Here is a 19,511-nt window from a genome sequence, read left to right on the forward strand (position 1 = left end):
TACTGTGCTTCATTGTGTTCTGTGCTTGTTTGTACTGTGATCGTACATAACAGATGCACGTCCTGTTTGGTTTTTATCTGAATTTCTCACCATTATCTGACCTTCCCTCCTCCATGAAGCAAACAATGGAACAGACCACGGAGGGCCTTTCTCAAGTCCTAGCTTCACTGAGGGCCACAGGGGGGATGCAGGTTAGTGACAGCGTAGTGAGACAGTGTGTGTTTGTCTAATTCCCAGGAGAACATTGTAGCATAACAGAACAATAGTTTGAGATTCTAGTGGCACTAATAAGGTGAGTTCCTCTGCATGGAGTGGCTACTGACTGTAGCTTTAGCTTGATTCAGGTTGAATAATTTGGGTGTTGTGACATCTTGGTTCCTGTCAGGCTGATGAAAATAAAATTACAGTGGAGATGACTAATCACATCCTAACAAGGAAGTCAAGTTTGACTCGTGCGTCTTACCTGACCCCTTTGACTTGACTTTCTCAAGCTTTTTCTGATTTTGTAACCTCCTCGCTGTTATCTGTGTTTTACAAAACTGCAGCACGTCCACATTATCAGCATACCTCAAGCAGAAAAAAAACACTCTGGGAGACAAATCTGTGGTCTAAATTTTTGAATACAGAGTTTCTTTGTTCATGAGAAGCTGATTATGTGGGAGTATGTATTGGCAGGTTGTTTGATTTCTTCCACCTTAATAACTACAGCGGGTTCACGACGTGTTTACACTGGACACTAAAGCAGTCTTCCTCATTGGATCAACTGTTTGACAGAGTGCGACCTCAAACCTAAACTAAGGAGAATCTGTTCCATGATTTATCTGTAATTCTTGCTCTCTCACCAATATTTCCCCAAAGCGAACAGATCTGTTTAGTGTCGAGTGTAATCTGTGTTTGTCTTTGGTGACCAACTCATCTTCAGGCTCCAGACCAAACATTCACGTAGTGGCAGCATAAATCAGCGGTGTTTTGGCAGGTACAATGTAATGGAAGCCGCCGATCTGCTTTTGGTTCATTCTTACACGTGATTTTATGTTAAGAATGGGCTTAAAATGTGTTTCCAAAGGTTCCTGGTACTAATCCGCAAGAGTGCTACCCCCGAGGTTTGTGCGTCTTGAAGTGTTGGGCGCTGATGCCCTCTAGTGTCAAAGGTGTGTGCAAGGAAAACAACAAAACGAAACACAATGTTTGTCATTCACAGTCGACAAGCTCCAGTTTGAACCGCCGCTCCGGAAGGAAACCGAGGCTCACTCTGAAATGGTGATTATCATGTTCAGTTCACAACTGCTGCTTATTCTTTTTTAAATCAGTTAATTCATGTGTTTGGAAAAAGTGAAAATAAATGTGCAGATTTAAAAAGTGCACATGTTTAAAATGACTTCTATTTTTGTGTGCTTTTCCACAGGATGTGAGTAAAGATAACGACTTCCCTTCCCCCTGGAGTCCGTTTGCAGAGGGAGGAATAACAACCAGGTAATCCATGGAAACTGTCGTCATGGGAACTGCTCCCATTTACACCCAGTCTCTCTCTTTCACTCATCACCTGCCTTGTATTGGATAAATGCATCTCTTGAGAGAAAAGGGAGCAAATGCATGACTGAAGTTCTGTCACTGTATTTATTTCACTTTTCTGAGTCCGTTTTCGATGAAGCATGTAATTCATGAGTAGTAGAGCATGTTTTCTTGTTTGATGCCCCTTTTTTTTTTTTAACACTCTGAGGTTAAATATTTCCTTAGGGATGCTCCTCACTGTCTCTCACATTAGCCTGCTGCTTCACTGGATCTAACCTGTGCATGAACTCACTCGTTTTAAATGTCACTCTGGCCTTTAAGCTTCTTCTCACTTGTCCATGTGCTTTGACTGTTTTTTTTTTTTCTCCTCTCACTTCTCTCTGTCCTCTTTCGGCCTCTCACTCGTCTTGTCCCTCGAAGGAGTCTTCTCAAAAGCGTTGAGGATGAATTGTTCCAACGGTAACACTAATGCTGTGTGCTGTAGCACCCTATGCCATCCAAACCCACCCCTCTCGCTCTGTCACCACTCTTTTTAGCTGCGAGATTTCACAAACCACCCTCCCTGACTCCCGTCCATTCGCCATGTGTGGTGTGATAGTAGCTGTAGATCCAAACCGAGAGAAGAAAACACAGACTGGGCTATACATTGTTGTTTTAGAAAATGAAAGACACTGCTAGATGTCCAGATCTCAGTAAAAAGTTGCTTCATATTTCTTTAATTTTAGTTTGTGGCTCGCTGAGTAAAGAAACACTTCCTCTTGTTCTGAACATAGTTTTCGGATTTTATTTTGGTATCCGTGTCTTAAACTAACACTAAATTAAACATGGTAAGTGTTGACAGACCTCAGAGGTGATTTAAGGTCTTGTTTTAACACAGAAAGCTCAGTTGTTGAACAAATACGCCCCCATGTCCCCAGAGAGCCGTGCTCTTTTTACACCAAGGAGGGATTTTACATCAACATGTGCTCCATGAACATCCCTCCAGAGGCCTGATGACGCTCACTTTCCACACTGATTACTGTGTCTGTATCCTGCAGGGGACACACTGCCCATCTTGAAGATGCCTTTGAAGAAGTGGAGCTGTGGGTTATGCCAATAAATTCAAGTTTCATCATAAATACGTCACCATTTGTTTGTGTAGTTTACATCTTTCTGTAAATATTTCAGGCCGACCCTCAAGCCCGGTGTACCTCCTCCTCTGCCCCCTAAGGTAAAAGTAGTTTTTTTTTTTTACTATGTTCAAGTTACAGATTGTATCCATATTTACTGTTTATGAGGGTTTTTTTGTTTACTCCTGTTTTGAATTTTCCTTACTGTGGGCTCATTTTTCACCACAATTTAAACTCCTGTACCTCATTGAAAACAAAACCACTATTTGTAGAAGCAGAGAGAGCTCAAAAACATATTTGGTGCAGTTTTAAGAAATCCTCACATAAGAAACCCCACAGTTACATTTATTTACTTATTTGTTCTACAAACATTGATGAAACCTCCGATCAATATGTACGACCTTCTTCCAAATGCCACAGGTGTTACCAATACTGAAATATGTAGCTTTACCTGCTGTATATATTTTACTACTTATATTTGTTTCACATATCTGCTCTGTGTAAACTCAGTCTGCAGTTCAGCTCAGTTGAAAATCACTGATTTTTTTTTTAAATTTTTATTTTATTTTTTATTTTTTTGGTCTTTTTGGCTTTCTTTGAGTAACTAAAATCAGCATGGTTGTGCTATGGAGTGCAGATTTTTTATTTATTATACTAAATCTGATGCAAATTGTTTAGTTTTTGCCAAATAATACAATTTTCATGACATGCCAGAATTTTAAGCTCAGGGTTGGATAATTTTCTGAGGATTGTGTCACAGATGAGTAGCTCAAGGAGCGTATGAGAGTTAAATATGTGATGATTCTATCTGTTTTTGCAGTTTCTGGTTTTGATAAATGGTGTCATTTTGGAAAGATAATGCTTTTTTTGGGGGGTTCAGATGGTTAAAAGTGTGCGTTTTGCAGTGTTTTAAATGGAGACTTTTTTGCTTCCCTCTCAGCCGCGGTTGAACAGCTCCTCGGAGGAAATCGGCCTTAATGATGAGAGGTGTCTGACTGTCCGGAGGTTCCCTAACTCGGAGAACGGACCCAGCCAGGTGTCTCGCAGACAGAGCACACCTGAGCAGGGCAACAAGGTGGAGCACTCCTCTCCAGATTACCTCTCAGCCAGCGTCAGCAGCCCCGGCCTTTTGTCTCACGCCTCTGATCCTGGTGAGTGTCGGCATTTCTTTTGTAACCTGAATTTACATGCAGTGCCCTCTTTACTTGTCCTCTGGGTCTCTAAACGAGCTCTTATTTTATGTTTACAAGCTCTCATTAAACCTGAATGTAAAGGTAAGGGAGCCTGATGTAAATCTTTGGATTTACGTTCTTCCGGTTTGACTGTATGATTGATACTTTTGCCTCAAATGTAATTTCAATCTTCTGCACTTTGATGGCAGATGATTCAGATGACAGCGTGAACGACGGCAGTCCCAAGCCACCACCCAACCGGCAGCACCGGAAAGAGAAGAAGGAATTCCCTGTGAGTTTAGAGATAATGTTCATCATAGCCACGCCTCTCTTCTTTCATTTCATTTGGTTTGAGGATAAAAATTTCACGTGGTCGCAGAGCCTATGTTTGATGCGTGCTGTGTCTCCAAAGAGCTGGCTGACCTCGTTCTGAAACCTCAAATATGATGTTTTTCCCTTCGTCATGTCCAAGTGCTGACAGCTAAAGATGGAGATCTGGCATGCACTCGTGTTGAACATTTAATTGACTCTGACAGGACACACACTCAGAAAAACAGTCTGTATTGTTTGCTGTTTGGCTCATAGTTGAGACTGGAGCTAAATTAGCTAGCTAAATTTAAAATAATTGTTGTTGCTTTGTCTGAGTCTTGCGCATCTTTGCTGTCTTATGGTTTTTGTTTCCTCCGCTCCTCTTTAGAAACCAGCTATCAACGGCCTGCCACCCACTCCTAAAGTGCTGGTGAGTGAATCATCTACATTGTCCCTCGCTGTCTTCCCTGCTGGCCTGGTTTTATGGACACTGTTATTAAACTCTTGTTGGAGCTGCCGCTGCTGTGCATTCTGTAGATATTTGGGGTCCGCAGAGCTTTCTGCTTTGTGGTTCAGCTCAGCTCCAGCTCGTTAAACCCTGGCTGACATTTTAGCGCTTTGCTGAGCCAGAGTCTGCCTGTTTTGATCTGCGCTGCTTTTCATTGCAGATGGGAGCCTGTTTCTCTAAAGTGTTTGATGGCTGTCCATTGAAGATCAACTGTGCCACATCATGGATTCATCCGGACACCAAAGGTACACGCAGCACAGCAAGCATTGTGCACAAATATGCAGAATTAATATGTTTTATCAGAGCCAATACCTCTTTTTCTTTTGTTTTTTTTCCTTCTAGATCAGTACTTAATCTTTGGAACAGAGGATGGCATCTATACGCTGAATCTTAACGAGCTGCATGAAGCCACGATGGAGCAGGTAACAGCAGCTGAAACCAAGCACACATTACAGCTATCGCAAACAATTTTCATGTGTGCAATTTCAATTCTAGTTTTTGCTAAAGCCTTGGCAACATTGAACAAGTAATTTATGCGGACTGTTTGTGAAGCAGATGTTCTTCAGAATGCACTAACTATTTTGTGGCTACACCTAAATGCTCATATACGAACCCAGCGTTTGATAACTTCAACTTTTTCACCTAGTTTGTCAATTATGGGCAAGTTACCAACTAGACTATATTGTGTCTAACATCACCAGGCTGATATAGGGTGATCAATACACTGTTTGATGTAAAACACTCTTTTGTTGCACAGCAGTAGCTTCATTTTTAAGAAATATTGACACTCTGACCCATTTCTGGGGCCTGGCACAAATTGCATAAATAACTTAGCATTTTATATTTACATTTTACATTTGCAGCACTGCCACAGTGGAGTAGTGGTTAGCACTTTCGCCTTGCAGAAAGAAGATCCCTGGTTCAAATATCGGCCTGGGCTTGGGATCTTTCTGCATGGAGTTTGCATGTTCTCCCTGTGCATGTGTGGGTTTTTACCGGGTACTCCGGTTTCCTCCCACAGTCCAAAAAATGCTGAGGTTAATTGATAACTCTAAATTGCCCGTAGGTGTGAATGTGAGTGTGCTTGTCTGTCTGTATATGTAGCCCTGTGACAGAATGGTGACCTGTCCAGGGTGTCCCCTGCCTTCGCCCGAGTCAGCTGGGATAGGCTCCAGCACCCCCTGCGACCCTAGTGAGGATAAAGCGGTGTATAGAGAATGGACGGATTTGCAGCACTGCTCTCATGCCTGAGTTTAGCCACTGTTTAGTGATTTTAATGGAAGCGTTGTGTTGCAGCAGCTGCTCCATGAACATACATGTTAGCATATGTTATGTGTTTATTGTAGCCACAGGGTAAACCCCACCTTCTGTAATTCCTGTTCCCTATCAAGCCTTACGTTCTTATCAGCACATGTACAGTTGAAACAGCAGATTCTTGATTTCAGGCAGAATTAGACAAAAGCTCACTGAGATTTCAACCAAGAATCCCCTGTTTTGCTGGCTGAAATGGAATAACTAGTGTGTTTATCATACAACAACCCAAATGCAATGAACGGCTAAGTAAAGCTCCTAACATCAGCTTTAAAATGTGCCTGTTCACAGACTGTATAGTAAAAATGGAAGTAGACTCCAGGCCTGAATAGTGAAGCCAATGCAGAAGTGACTGAAGCCTGTATTTTTTGTAACAGCCAGCAGGGGGCAAACGCAAAAATATGTCAAATTGTATAGAAGTTTATGAGACAATAACCCTACTTCTGACTTGATTTGCTACCTCAGTTAATATTATCCTAACGGGTGTGTGGTCTAAATTGCTAGTTTCAATCTCCTTTAATGCAGCATAATGGTAATTTTATAAATTGTGGTCCTATTCAGAGTAAAATGCACAGAAAAAGTATGTTTTAGGGTGTGGATATGTATGATGAACAAGTCGCTACTGCATAGGCATGTGTATTGGCTTGCTTGTCATATTCAGATTTAAGAGAGCAAGATGGGATAAATGCTGAAATGTGGACTTAACAATAATAGTCCACAAGCCAGAGTTGCATTACGATGATGACATCCAGTTTTTATGTACAGGCTTTGAACCTGCCTGAAGCTCAGAAGTTGAGCGAGTGTTCAGTTGACAGTTTAAAGTGCTTTCAACTCTTCATTCTCCCTTCTTTCTGAGCTTATGATATGATTGTTTCATTTTTCTTTAATTGCCATTTCAGCTTTTCCCAAGGAAGTGCACGTGGCTGTACGTCATCAACAACAACCTGATGTCACTGTCAGGTAAGTGATGGACTTTTCCCAGCCTCCTGCTCCACTGGCCACTGTCATAACCTGCTGCTTCTTTGTCCTGTGTTATCTGCCTGCCCCTGAAGGCAACACAGTCACTCCATATCTGCAGCCTGAAAAATAACTGTTTCTTTTGTTTACTATCGGAGAGCCTGTGTAAGAGCTTTGTCCTTGTAGCGCAGTGACTCACAAGTGACATATGGGACTTTATTGCCTGTTCTTCTGCTGAAGAAACACTTAGATGTGTTGGTCTTTGTAGGTTACAGTGTGCTCTAGCGGCACAAGCAAGTGTAGTTTGTTTCATGTATAAAACAAACTCAAATCACCTATCATTTGAAACCAGACTGTCTTTATTTGGCCTAAGAGTCGATCCTTTTCTGGGTTAAACAGCTGAGATGGATTACAAAGCGTAGGGTCTACTTTCGGTTTTACCTTCAGCAGTTTGCCCCTTTGTATACCTAACCTCTGTTCTCTTCTCCTCTTCCCTTGGACACTGTCCATCCTCCTCTCGCCTGGCTTGATTTGATATTCTACTAACTGGCTTCATCAGAAGGTAATCATGCTTCACATCATCATCACACTTCTGTTTTTACCCCTGTTCACATCTAACCTTTCTACATGTGAAATCTGCCTCATGGGGTCCAGGATTGTTAATAATATTTGGAAATGATGTTTAAAATAACACTCTACTCACTTTTTTGTCATATTTTAACTCGTAGTTTAGATCACCACTACACTCCTTGCAGTGTTTGCTCCTAGAGTTGATGATTGAATCTGCTGCACTCTGCTGCAGGGAGAAGCTTCCAGCTGTACTCTCACAATCTCATCGGGCTGTTTGAACAGCTGAAGAAGCCCGGTTTGGCTGCTCAGTTCCAGACTCATCGCTTCCCAGATAAAATTTTGCCCAGGTGAGATCAACAGACCTTGAATTTGGATCTGGATCTTGTCTTATTTACATTCATGTCCCTTTCGTAATCAGGCCGTGCCTCTGCTTTTGTAGCCATGAGCATGTTGCTACGCTCACGCTGTGCAGTCGCTTTGTTGTTGCTCAACGCTGTCTACCATCATGAAAAATGACTGCGGTGGTACAGAAAAAGAAGAACCGCTGGCCAACTTCCCTGATTCTAGACGTCATCGGCTCCTTTAAGACTGTGGTCACAACAACTTTGCTGTTTTTCTCCTCAGGAGATTTGCCTTAACAACTAAGATCCCCGACACAAAGGGCTGTCACAAGTGCTGCATTGGTGAGTGACCTTTCCCTCCCAGCCGCTCTGGTTTATTTACCTTTACTTTCAACATAATTAGTTGTGTCAATACACAGGAGAAATGTCCCCACTTAGTCATGTCCTCATTTGGTTTTTGCTGTAATCCTTTATGACTTTTCATTTAAATTAATGTGAATGGGCTTTTGAATATATCTTTTTGAGGCATTTTATTTATAACATTTTTTCCATTTTTAAAGGAACAGAACAAAGAACAGGGGAACCATATTCCCACCATCAACAAGATTATTAATGGCAAAAAGGAGAATTAAAATGAATAGAATAGTAGGAAAAAGATAATAAATTAGAAAAAAACAAAAAATGGGAGGACCTTCTCTAAATGGATTGCAAGGCTGTACATCACAAAAAAATCACAAAATTATAAAAAATATATAATGTATTGTGATGCACAATGCATTTTGTTTTTGGTATTTTTGTTATGATGGGTTTCTCCTGGCTAGGTCTTTCAAACTATCGATTCCTGAGTGGTGTCAGGACCCCAAAAAAGGTCATGAAACACTGAATTTTGCAGAAAGCAAATAAAAAATTGCAGATATTAGAAATAATGTTTTGCCATATTAGAAAACATTTTCTAAAATGAATTTGCTGCTCTTTCTTAGTGTATGTTGACTCAGTACCACAGTTTATACATGGAGACAGATTACTTTGATGTATTCTGCTACTAACTTGAAATGAATGACTATAAAACAGTATTAGGCTGTTGTGTTATTTTGCACTGCAGTTGTACCCGTATTTGGATAGGTGTATGTCTATGCCACATTTGTGCACTTAAATCACCTCCAGGGTCTGCTGCACCTTTTTTTTTTTTAACCTGTATTGATCTGTATACTCATTTTATGGAAGATCTGCATAACTCAGTGTGTTTGTGTGATTTAATTCAGTGAGAAACCCATATACGGGCCACAAGTACCTGTGTGGAGCGCTTCAGTCTGGGATTGTCCTGTTGCAGTGGTATGAGCCGATGCAGAGGTTCATGCTCATCAAGGTCAGTTGGTCGTTTTCTCCTGAACTCAAACACTACAGATTTCAGTTAAGAGCGTTTGGTTTAGTTGCACTATATTATTTCCTCCTGAAGTATGCATGAAGTTTAATTCAGAAACTACCTGTCACTCATTTTAGCTGAAGTTCTCCAAGTTTCTGGGAATTTTTATGAGTGTAGCTTTCCTTGCGCTTGTAGTGTACAAAGTGTCTGTAGCTTTAGAATGAAAGCCTAATACTACAGCTGTGTTTCCACCACTGGAACTTTCCACAGGAACTCAGGACGTATGGAGCACCTCTGTGTGTTTCCACTGTGGGGACCAGTGTCTAAAATACATTTTGTGGAAATTATTTACTGCTATTTAGGGGGTTCTGCTGTCTCAAAGTTCAGTACTTTATCATTTGTGATTGATCAAATACTCACAGAATTCTTAGTTCGTCTCAGTCACATCATGGTCCAGCTCTGCAATAGCTCATAAAAGCCATTTGCTTCCTCTCAGTTTAGATTTATTGGTGTTTTGAATCCACTTTGCTGCTAATACTCATGGGTTTTGCAGCACTGAGTCTGTGATCTCATTTGCAAAATCAGCAGCAGCAGTGTTTAAATCTCCTCTATTCCTGGTGTTGTTTTGACTGATCAGCATTACTTAATGCCTGATTTATTTTTTGTTGTTGTTTTCATCCAGGTATTGTCAGTTTGAAAAGGTTCCTTAATAAATGCATCATTGTCAATTAATATTGGATTGATTTCTAATACAGTTTTAACACAGTGAAGTTATTTTTCTTTCTTTTTGCTGAAATTGCTGTTTTAAGCTGTGGACACACATTATAGGACAGAAAAGTAGCTGCTTCAAATGCCACTGGGATAACAAAATGCCCTCATAGTTAAACCCATCTCGGTTTATCTTGGTTATGCTGGCCGCACATCATTAAGCGTCATGGAAAACTTTGTCATGGTGCCCCTTTAATCTAAACCCCCAGTGTCTGCCTCATCTAGTTGCTACAGTATTAAACAGTAAGAGGCTCCAGCTGGTAGCCTAAACAGATACTACAGCCAGTGAACAATACTTGAAGTGTGTATTATTGAGGAAAATTGTATTGTGAGGTACTAAATAGAAACTAACTCCATTCAGATCTGATGCAATACAATTTGATCAGGACATCCCTCGTCTTCTGAATGACCCCCACCTGCTGATCTGTAGTTTGTGTTACAGTCCTCCACAAAATGACACGTATAGGGCTCACTTCTCATATGTCAGCGGTTCCGGGTCGCTGCTCGTGTGGTTGACCGGCTGGCTCGTAGAGCAGTTTTTTATAGCGTTTACAGTGTTTTTTTGTTTTTTATAGGGTTGTCCTGCTATTCGTGTCCTGTCTATGTGTGTCTATGTGTTCCCAACGTTCTATAACTTGGAAACTTTCTCTTTTTTTTTTTTTTTTTTTTCACTCTGGTAAACACGGCAAGTAGACACACTCGCCGCCGCGGTAGACCCGCTAGCGCTAGCGGTAGCCACCTTCGCTAACGGTACGACCGCGGATTCTACTTCTTCTACTTCTTCCCGGCACTTTCTCACCATGGACGCATTCCTCTGGGCACTACTTCTACCGCTCTTCCTCCTCCTGTGGGACTCTGTCCCCACGAACGGGTTAAGTTTCCCTGACGGCCAGCGGATCGTCTACTCCAAAGATCTCCTGCTGCAGCTCGGAGCCAATCCTCAACCCGCCACCATCACAGACTCAGTTCCAGAGGAATTACTCCGCCACCGTTCACACCACAAGCACAAGGTAACACGAAGAGGCAAGAAAAAAAGTGGAGTAAGAGCCAGATTAAAGCGGGAGACATGTAAACAGCGGCCGCTCCCCTCCATTATCCTAGCCAACGTGCGCTCGCTCCGTAACAAGCTAGACGAGCTACAGGCTAACATCAATTACCTGCACGAGTACAGGACGGCTTCGATTCTAGCTTTCACGGAGACGTGGTTAAACAACAACGACTGTAACAGCCTGCTGCATATCGATGGCTTTGCCCCCACTCTGAGACTGGACAGGGACAGAGAGCTCACCGGTAAACAACATGGCGGAGGTGTCTGTCTGTACGTTAACACACGTTGGTGCTCCACCGTTGTTGTGAGGGAGAAACTGTGCTCTCCAGACATTGAACTCTTGGCTGTTTCGCTGCGCCCTTACTACCTACCTAGAGAGTTTCCACAGCTTTTTGTTATTCTGGTTTACATCCATCCCAAAGCTAATGCCGCCACTGCCACAGAACATATCATGAACTCACTGGACAACCTGGAACGCATCTCCCCCGACTCACCTAAGTTTATCCTCGGTGATTTCAATCACTGCTCCCCTGGGAAAGCCCTGAAAGGTTTTCAGCAGTATATAACATGCACCACACGCCTGGGGAAGACGTTGGACAAATGCTATGGGTCAGTTCCAGATGCATACAGGTCTGTTGCTCTCCCCCCTCTAGGCTCTGCTGACCACAGTACTGTTCTACTCATTCCAGCATACATCCCCATTATACGGAAAGCCAATAAAATCATCTGCAACATCAAGCAGTGGACCAAAGACAGCATTCTTGCCCTACAAGGATGCTTTGAGTCCACAGACTGGGATAACTTTTTAATCCCCTCCAATAACATCAGCGAACAGGTCGACACCATCTCTTCCTACATCTCTTTCTGTGTGGATAGCATTATCCCCTCCAAAACTGTCACAATATTTCCCAACAATAAACCATGGATCACCAAGGAGCTCAAAGAAACCATCAACAAGAAGAAAAGGGTCTTTTTCACTGGCTCTGAATTAGAGAAAAAGAGGTCAACAGGGAAGTTAAGCGTGCCATAAAAGCAGCCAAGCTGAAGTATAAAAACAAAGTTGAGGAAAACTTCACACAGGGGAACCTCCGCTCAGCTTGGCAGGGCTTGAAGAACATGGCTGCTGTGAACACCACCACCAACTGCAGAAACACCATCCATGTGGACGGTAGCAGCCCTACATCTCTTCCCAACGACCTCAACTCTTTTTACACCAGGTTTGAAAGAGACAACACCGCACAGCTGGAGGAGATCAGGACCACACTCCAACCCACTGACTGCACACTGACCTTCAACAGAGAGGAGGTGACCAGAGCCCTGAGGAGGACTAAAGAGACCAGCTCCCCCGGCCCGGACAACATCTGCGGTCGTGTGCTCAAACACTGTGCAGAACAGCTGGGAGGTGTGTTTCAAACCGTCTTCCAAAACTCCCTGGACAGTAATAGAGTTCCTCAGTTGTGGAAACATTCCACAGTCATCCCCATCCCCAAGAAGAGTACAACCAAAGTACTCAATGACTTAAGACCTGTGGCCCTCACCTCTCTCGTGATGAAGGCAATGGAGAGAATCGTGAAACAACATGTCATCAGAGTAACTAACTCACAGATTGACCCTCTCCAATTCGCTTATCGTACGAGCAGAGGTGTTGATGATGCCAAAACATTCATTCTGGACACTGTACACCGTCACCTGGAACACCCAAACACTTCAGCAAGACTTCTGTTTGCTGACTTCTCCTCTGCATTTAACACCCTCCAGCCTCACATCCTGGCTCATAAACTCTCCTCCCGCTTCCACCTGGATAATCAGCTCATCCTGTGGATTCTGGACTTTTTAACCCACAGATCACAGAGGGTGCGGGTCAACAACACCTTCTCTGATGTACTTCACACCTCCACTGGTTCTCCTCAGGGCTGTGTCCTCTCTCCGCTTCTCTTCATCCTCTACACTGATGACTGCAGATCCACACAGCCCAACTCCCACCTGGTCAAGTATGCAGACGACACAGTCCTCCTGTCTCTGCTGTCAGGACCTTCTTGGTCTCACAGCTCAGTCCTCCAGGAGTTTGTGGACTGGTGTGATGACTCTTGTTTGGAGCTGAATGTTAAAAAAACCAAGGAGATGGTGGTGACCTTCTCCAACAAGCAGATGGCGCTGGCTACAGCCGTCACCACCACCATCCATGGACTGCCTGTTGAGCTTGTGGAGGAGTACAAATATCTGGGCACCATCTTTGACAGCCAGCTGAAATTCTCCTCTAACACAGAGGAGATAATCAGGAAATGTCACCAGAGGCAGTATCTCCTAAGGAAACTCAACTCATTTGGAGTAAATAAGAACATTCTCCAGACATTCTACTACTCCTTCATAGAGAGCACCATTACATTCTCCATCATCTGCTGGTTCTATTCTATCAGCCTCCAGAACAGAAACCGCCTGCAGAGGACTGTCACTGTCTGTTCCAAGATCATAGGACTTCCTCTGAGAACTCTATCTGCAGTGTATGAGCACTTAACATGCAGACTGGCGAACCGGATCATCAGTGACCCCTCACATGCTCTCTTCTCTGCATTTGAGTGGCTTCCTTCTGGTCGACGGCTTCGCTGCCCCGCATGTAGGACACAGAGGAGAAGGGCCACCTTTGTACCCAGGGCGGTCCAACTACTCAACTCATAACCACAACACCCCCCACCCACTGCCACCACCTCCCACGGACTTTAACACGGACCTCGTGAACTTTTCCATTTGCATTTTGCACTCTGCATTTTACATCTGTACTGACTTATTACTGTACCTACCTCATTGCCATTGCAACTATTCTACTTGTACTACTGACATACACTTGTATATTTGCACTTGTAAATTGTTTACCGTATTGTCATTTTAATTTTTTAGTTTTTATTTCTGTACATAGTATTTTGCCTTTATTATTATTCCATTGCACTGACTGCTCTACGTGCCTTTGAATTGCCCCTTGGGGACAAATAAAGTTTTTTGAATTTGAATTTGAATTTGAATAATTTCTTAATGCTCACGGGTCTTTAGACCATGTTGGAAATGCAAACAACCAACAGTATGAAGGTTGTTCCTTGAAAAGAGTTCTCGGATTTGCAGTTCGTGTGGAGACATCATTAAACATCAGAACATCACTGATGCTAACCCACATGTCGTCTCTCTGTTTCTGCTGCAGCACTTTGACTTCCCTCTTCCCAGCCCGCTGAAAGTGTTTGAGATGCTGGTGGTCCCGGAGCAGGAGTATCCTCTGGTGTGTGTCGCCATCAGCCAGGGCACAGAACCTGGACAGGTGGTCCGCTTCGAGACGATCAATCTCAACTCCTGCTCCTCCTGGTTCACAGAGATGGGGACCAGTAAGTCAAACATTTTCTCTTTTATAAAGATTTAAACAATATAAAGACACACTGTTGTTTTGTAGGAAGATTGGGCTCTGAGATGTCTGGATTAATTGAAAAATAAACCAAAATTGCTGTCGTTTAGACAGGAAACATTATCAACCCACTAAAGCAACAAGAGTTTCACCAAGGTCCCCCATAAAACAGGAAAGAGACTGTTGTCCTTTTGACAGAAAGTAGACCAGAGTGCAATGTCGCCATAGTTTGTCCTTCATATATCATATCAATCATCCCTGAATCTTTCTTGTAGTTTACAGCCACTCATAGCAGATTCACTTTGCAAGATAAAACGGTGTGTAGAAAATGTTTGGATGGACTCGTAGCATATCCAGCAGTGTAGCAGAAATGTCAGGGAGCAGATTTGACCTTTGAGGAAAGAAAAACGTTAATTGCTTACATTATTAAGCAGTACATTACAAGGTGTTGGAGAAGAAGATGATTGTTGCACCTTTCCTCCCCACAGATAATCAGCAGGTGGATGCGATCCATGTCACCCAGCTGGAGAGAGACACAGTGTTGGTGTGTTTGGACCGTAAGTACTTTCTGTTAGTTTGCCAATGATTTTTATCAAGTTTAGATGTAAATAGTCTTATTCAGAACCGTTGTAACAATTTGTAAATAAATATTCTCCCCAGAAAATTTGAAGATCGTTAATCTCCAGGGCAGACTCAAGTCCAACAAGAAGCTGGCCTCTGAGCTCAGCTTTGACTTCTGCATCGGATCTGTTGGTAAGTTGAGACCATTCATCCACCTCCATGCATCTGTGTAAAGAAACGGTTTAATGGTGGATTATGCTGTTCTACTCCATTATTTATATGTTGCTAGAAAGCTGTCCCACTGCAGTTAATACTATTAAAGACATGAGATGATGCCACTGGAGCTCTGAATTCTCAGCACAAGCTTTCGATTGAGATATGGAATTATGCTTTGATTTAACGACAGTAATGCCAAACAGTATTCAGCAGTAGAATTTCTGGATCCCATCTTCTGCATAGAGGTGTTCAGTATTTTTTTCCCGCCGTGCTTGGTTCATGTCATTGTAAAACCAGAAATCCGTTACTTTAACAGACATATTTTTAAAACTCCCAGCACAATAAGCTGACAAATGTTCCATTTCCAGCAATAATGCATAAGTTGTAAAAACACTTTTTTCGAAGTGATTTTCTTGCCCCTTACACACACTTTCCTCTGTACTTAAACAGTGTGCCTTCAGGACAGCGTCCTCGCCTTCTGGAAACACGGCATGCAGGGAAAGAGCTTCAAGTCCAATGAGGTAAAATTTTATGTAACCACTAAACTGGAGTAAAATCTTGGTAAACAATGTATGTGATAGTTTAAATACAGACACACAAATCTTCTTTGTAGGTAGTCTACCAGTTCTTTGTTTTAAGTCTTCAGTAGGGCTTCACGATCAATCAAATATTCATCACTATGAAAATGGCTTCCCACAATTAAACAACCATGATGGACTGCAATATCAATGTTTAAAACGTGTGCAAAGAACACTTTTAGAAACATAACAGCCAGTGTAGATAAAATCACCTCAATCTGGGTAAATCTGACATCGGAACGACTTATTTCTATCTTTTCAAGTATTTTTAGCCTCCTAGCTAGGATCTACCACAGTTTGTATGTGAGGTGTTTGGGGAACATCAGTAATGTGTAGAAGCTAATTTATCACTTAATTCAATGAATAATAGAGATGGATAATTGTGATCTCGATATTGGTCGAAATAATTGGGATTACCATTTTGGTCATAAGCATGCAGCTCTAATCTTCAATAGTTTTTTAGTCCTTTTTGACAGATCACACGAGAATAAAACCCCATTAACATTAAATCGTCCTCTCTTCTGATGATTTTTGGTAATTAGAAACAATACTGGAATCAGACCTGCAGCATTGGTGTTCATGGGTCTTTGGTAGCTCCTCGAGTGGAACCTGAATGCAGTTTGTGTCACCTCCCTGAATTGAAGCCTTTTGGCTGTACACATGAACAAACACCTCCGTCTCTGATCAACAAAGACCCTAAGTCTGGTCCATTTATATCTGTGGATACATGCTGTAGGTGATCCCAGGAGGTTAGTCCTCAGGTGGAGCCAGACAAAGTGTCTTTGTGTTGGGCCGAGGCAATGAATTTGTCCAGCTTTCAGGGAGGGATTCCATGTTAACCCGATCACGAGTTGCGCTCAGCGGCACAATAAAAGTTCAAGAGATCGCAGGGAGGTGAAGCATTCTGTTTTAATGAAAAGTGATACCGCGATAGGGGCCACCCTTTTGAAAGCCGGCCGTGTCAGACGTGGCCCCGCAGCACTCGGATGAAACAGAAGGCCCGTTTGCCGAGTCTGTGCCCAGCCCGGCTTGACAGTTCGACCATAGCAAGGATTTTTGAAATGTCAGCGGCCATGCAAAATTCATGCTCAATCATAAACGAAACCCGTCACACAACAGGGAGCAGCACTAAATAATTCAGCCTTTGTCTCGTTATGATTCCCCTCAAAAGCGAAGGCATTGAAGAGGGGCGAGGCTGGTGATCCGTGCTCGGCTCGGTGGGTGCTCCTTTGAACACCCGAGACCTTGTTCTCGCTTCGACTTAAACAGATCGGATCTCTCCCGAGGCCAGGGACTTACACCTAGCAGGTGTCACCCACCGACTATCTCGCATCTGTCAACAAGTTTTCATGACATGTCAACACGCTGGTGTTTTGAAGGGGCCCTTGTCTTTTACACTGCCAAGTGTCAGGCTACATCTTGTGACTAGAGCAGGTAAGCTGCTGCATGTCCAGGTACACAGAGACGCAAAGTCCCTGGAGACAGCGCCCATTCACTAATGGCTTTTTAAAAACATGCAGACATGTTGTTAAAGAGAATCCTCGTGTTGCTTCACCACCAAGAATAAAACATAGCAGAGGAAGTCGCTCCCTCACACTGATCGATGGGCCTTTGAATGCACAGACTGACAGTAAACATGAGCTAAATCTATGCTAGTAATGTTTTGTACTGCTATCGTTTTGCAGTTAGAAGACATAATTTCCTCATGTGACTGTGTATTTTTACTACAGTGTATTTGTGCATTTTGTACTTTATTATGCATTTTGTGATTTTTTTTTTTTATTCTTTTCCTTTACCTTACTTTATTTCTGCTTATTTATTATTATTTTGTTGTTTTTTATTTGTATGGATAGTGGGTCACTTAAATCTTTCTGCTTGCTCCTCTTACAACAGAATTTCCTCTTGTCAATCAAATTATTTCCAATCTATTGTACATAAAGTGTAATTGGTTTATAAAGCACTTTTTTGTATGTATTATGAAACAATTAGCCATTAAATCTTTACAAAGTTTGATTCAACTCCTCTATATGGTGTAGTTTATAGCATATCACTCTAATGCAGGCGGAAACTGTGCAAATTCACCTTGATTTTGCTCTTGAATTGGTTATGTCTGAATTTCTGAATAGATCGGTTGTTCTTTTATGATCATGATGCCTGATTAATCTCATCGTTGAAGATCAATTAGGCGACCAGGTGAATTTCTTCATGGTGAAAAATTTAACTGTCGTGTAAAAATTTGTAAGAGAAAAATGTTGTGGCGAAAACTGTAGTCTTGACTGAGCTTCTTTCTTTCATCTTGCTTTGTTATCTTGCTGGATTAAACTTGATTAAACAGTCAATAGATGTGTTCAATGTTACTTTATAAGTCTCTGGTTCTGGCGGTGCTTAACGGTTTGATTTAACAGGACGTACAAGATGAATAAAAACGTGACTTCATACGTCACTCACTATTCTTGCGTTACAACGTACCCTCAAAGCTACTTTACATAAATAAACCTCTTGTGTTCTTTCTTTTCCAGGTGACCCAGGAGATTTCTGACCCAAGCAGAGTCTTCCGCCTCCTCGGATCCGACAGGTTGGTACAGAAATATTTACATCCCAGCCACATCAGTGCACATGAGCGAGCAGAGGGCAAACAACAAACCATAACCAGGCTGATACATTCTAGAATACCAGCTGCTCCTCCTTATCAATCTGTCTTTTTACCGTCAGGATTATTTTATTCTCCCCATGAACTCCCTGAACCTTCCTGGCCCTCTTCATTATAACCGTCCTCCCTCAGCCCTCAGTGTTTTCCCATTACCTGGAAACCACCAAACACGCTCCTCATCACCTGTGTTTTCAGCTCTTATCTCCTGCTGCGCCGATCGCTCTGCCTCAACATGCTGCCATGTTTTTCTCTCCTCACTTTGTTTTCATGCTAATGCCTCTGAGCGACTGCTGTCTCTAAATGCACCACAGACATTATCCTGAAAGACCCTCCCACTGTTTTTGCTTCTTACCTGCTGCCTCAGTAGATTTAAAGGCAGCGAAATGAAGGTCAAGCTGAATATCTTAAACGTGACATGTGAAACGTCTTTCTGCATGGAGTTTGCATTTTCTCTCTGTGCATGCATGGGTTTTCTATGGTTACTCCAGTTTCCTCCCACTGTCCAAACCTAAGAGAATAACTTAAAAACAATACTATAACTTAAAACAGGACAAACAATCACGCTCACATCTATGGGCAAATTTATAATAATCAGTTAACGTCAACATGTTTTTCACTGTGAAGCATTCTCCTCGTACTTTGTGCTGTTGTAAAGGACTATAGAAATAAACTGTGATCGATTGATTGGTTCCGTTTGCAAATTCACAAACATGCAGTTACTGTATGACTCAGTAGCTGATGTGCTGATGGTTGCTTTCAGCTGCAGACTAAGCAGGATGTGATTTAGCTCACACTGTCTGAAACTGAGCATGCTCAGTGGAGGAGGATCTCCCAGCGGTGCCACTCGGCCTCCCGATCGAGCCGCCCTGCTGGTGGCACCGAGCCTCTCCACTGCCCAGCCCCCCATGTTTTATTCACCACCGCCTGGGCACTGCCAGCCTGGTTTGAGTGTCTCTCCATGCCTCTGTAATTTCATCTGATGGAACGGACAGTATAGACTGTAGCTTCCCTGCTCAGCTGTCACCAACGCGAGACGGGTGGCATCTGAAGATGCTTCCACTGCTATCCCGATCTGACCGTCATCATCTGTCGCCTAATGTGACATTTAACATGCACGGCTCTGTTAGTACAATGATATCTGCAGACTGATACC

The 19,511-nt window shown here is 42.6% G+C and overlaps 1 protein-coding gene across 6 annotated transcripts in view; it reads left to right on the forward strand.

Annotated features, from left to right (window-relative positions):
• The window catches only part of map4k5 (mitogen-activated protein kinase kinase kinase kinase 5), a 47,805-nt gene that overhangs the window by 23,770 nt on the left and 4,524 nt on the right, over positions 1-19,511 (forward strand). For 2 of the 6 annotated variants that reach the window (XM_051959003.1, XM_051959001.1), the window contains exons 15-35: positions 120-191; positions 1,202-1,260; positions 1,406-1,473; positions 1,933-1,971; positions 2,550-2,594; positions 2,680-2,722; positions 3,562-3,772; positions 3,872-3,895; positions 4,003-4,085; positions 4,491-4,532; positions 4,771-4,855; positions 4,953-5,032; positions 6,821-6,881; positions 7,681-7,795; positions 8,073-8,131; positions 9,052-9,155; positions 14,159-14,336; positions 14,842-14,910; positions 15,014-15,106; positions 15,581-15,651; positions 18,228-18,283. In XM_051959003.1, the coding sequence (XP_051814963.1) occupies positions 120-191; positions 1,202-1,260; positions 1,406-1,473; positions 1,933-1,971; positions 2,550-2,594; positions 2,680-2,722; positions 3,562-3,772; positions 3,872-3,895; positions 4,003-4,085; positions 4,491-4,532; positions 4,771-4,855; positions 4,953-5,032; positions 6,821-6,881; positions 7,681-7,795; positions 8,073-8,131; positions 9,052-9,155; positions 14,159-14,336; positions 14,842-14,910; positions 15,014-15,106; positions 15,581-15,651; positions 18,228-18,283 (1,657 nt within the window). The remainder of the gene's footprint in view (positions 1-119; positions 192-1,201; positions 1,261-1,405; positions 1,474-1,932; positions 1,972-2,549; positions 2,595-2,679; positions 2,723-3,561; positions 3,773-3,871; positions 3,896-4,002; positions 4,086-4,490; positions 4,533-4,770; positions 4,856-4,952; positions 5,033-6,820; positions 6,882-7,680; positions 7,796-8,072; positions 8,132-9,051; positions 9,156-14,158; positions 14,337-14,841; positions 14,911-15,013; positions 15,107-15,580; positions 15,652-18,227; positions 18,284-19,511) is intronic. The other 4 variants (XM_051959002.1, XM_022197131.2, XM_051959004.1 and 1 more) reach the window with 4 other exon arrangements.

Source organism: Acanthochromis polyacanthus, chromosome 1 (assembly GCF_021347895.1).
Source record: "Acanthochromis polyacanthus isolate Apoly-LR-REF ecotype Palm Island chromosome 1, KAUST_Apoly_ChrSc, whole genome shotgun sequence".
NCBI lineage: Eukaryota > Metazoa > Chordata > Actinopteri > Pomacentridae > Acanthochromis > Acanthochromis polyacanthus.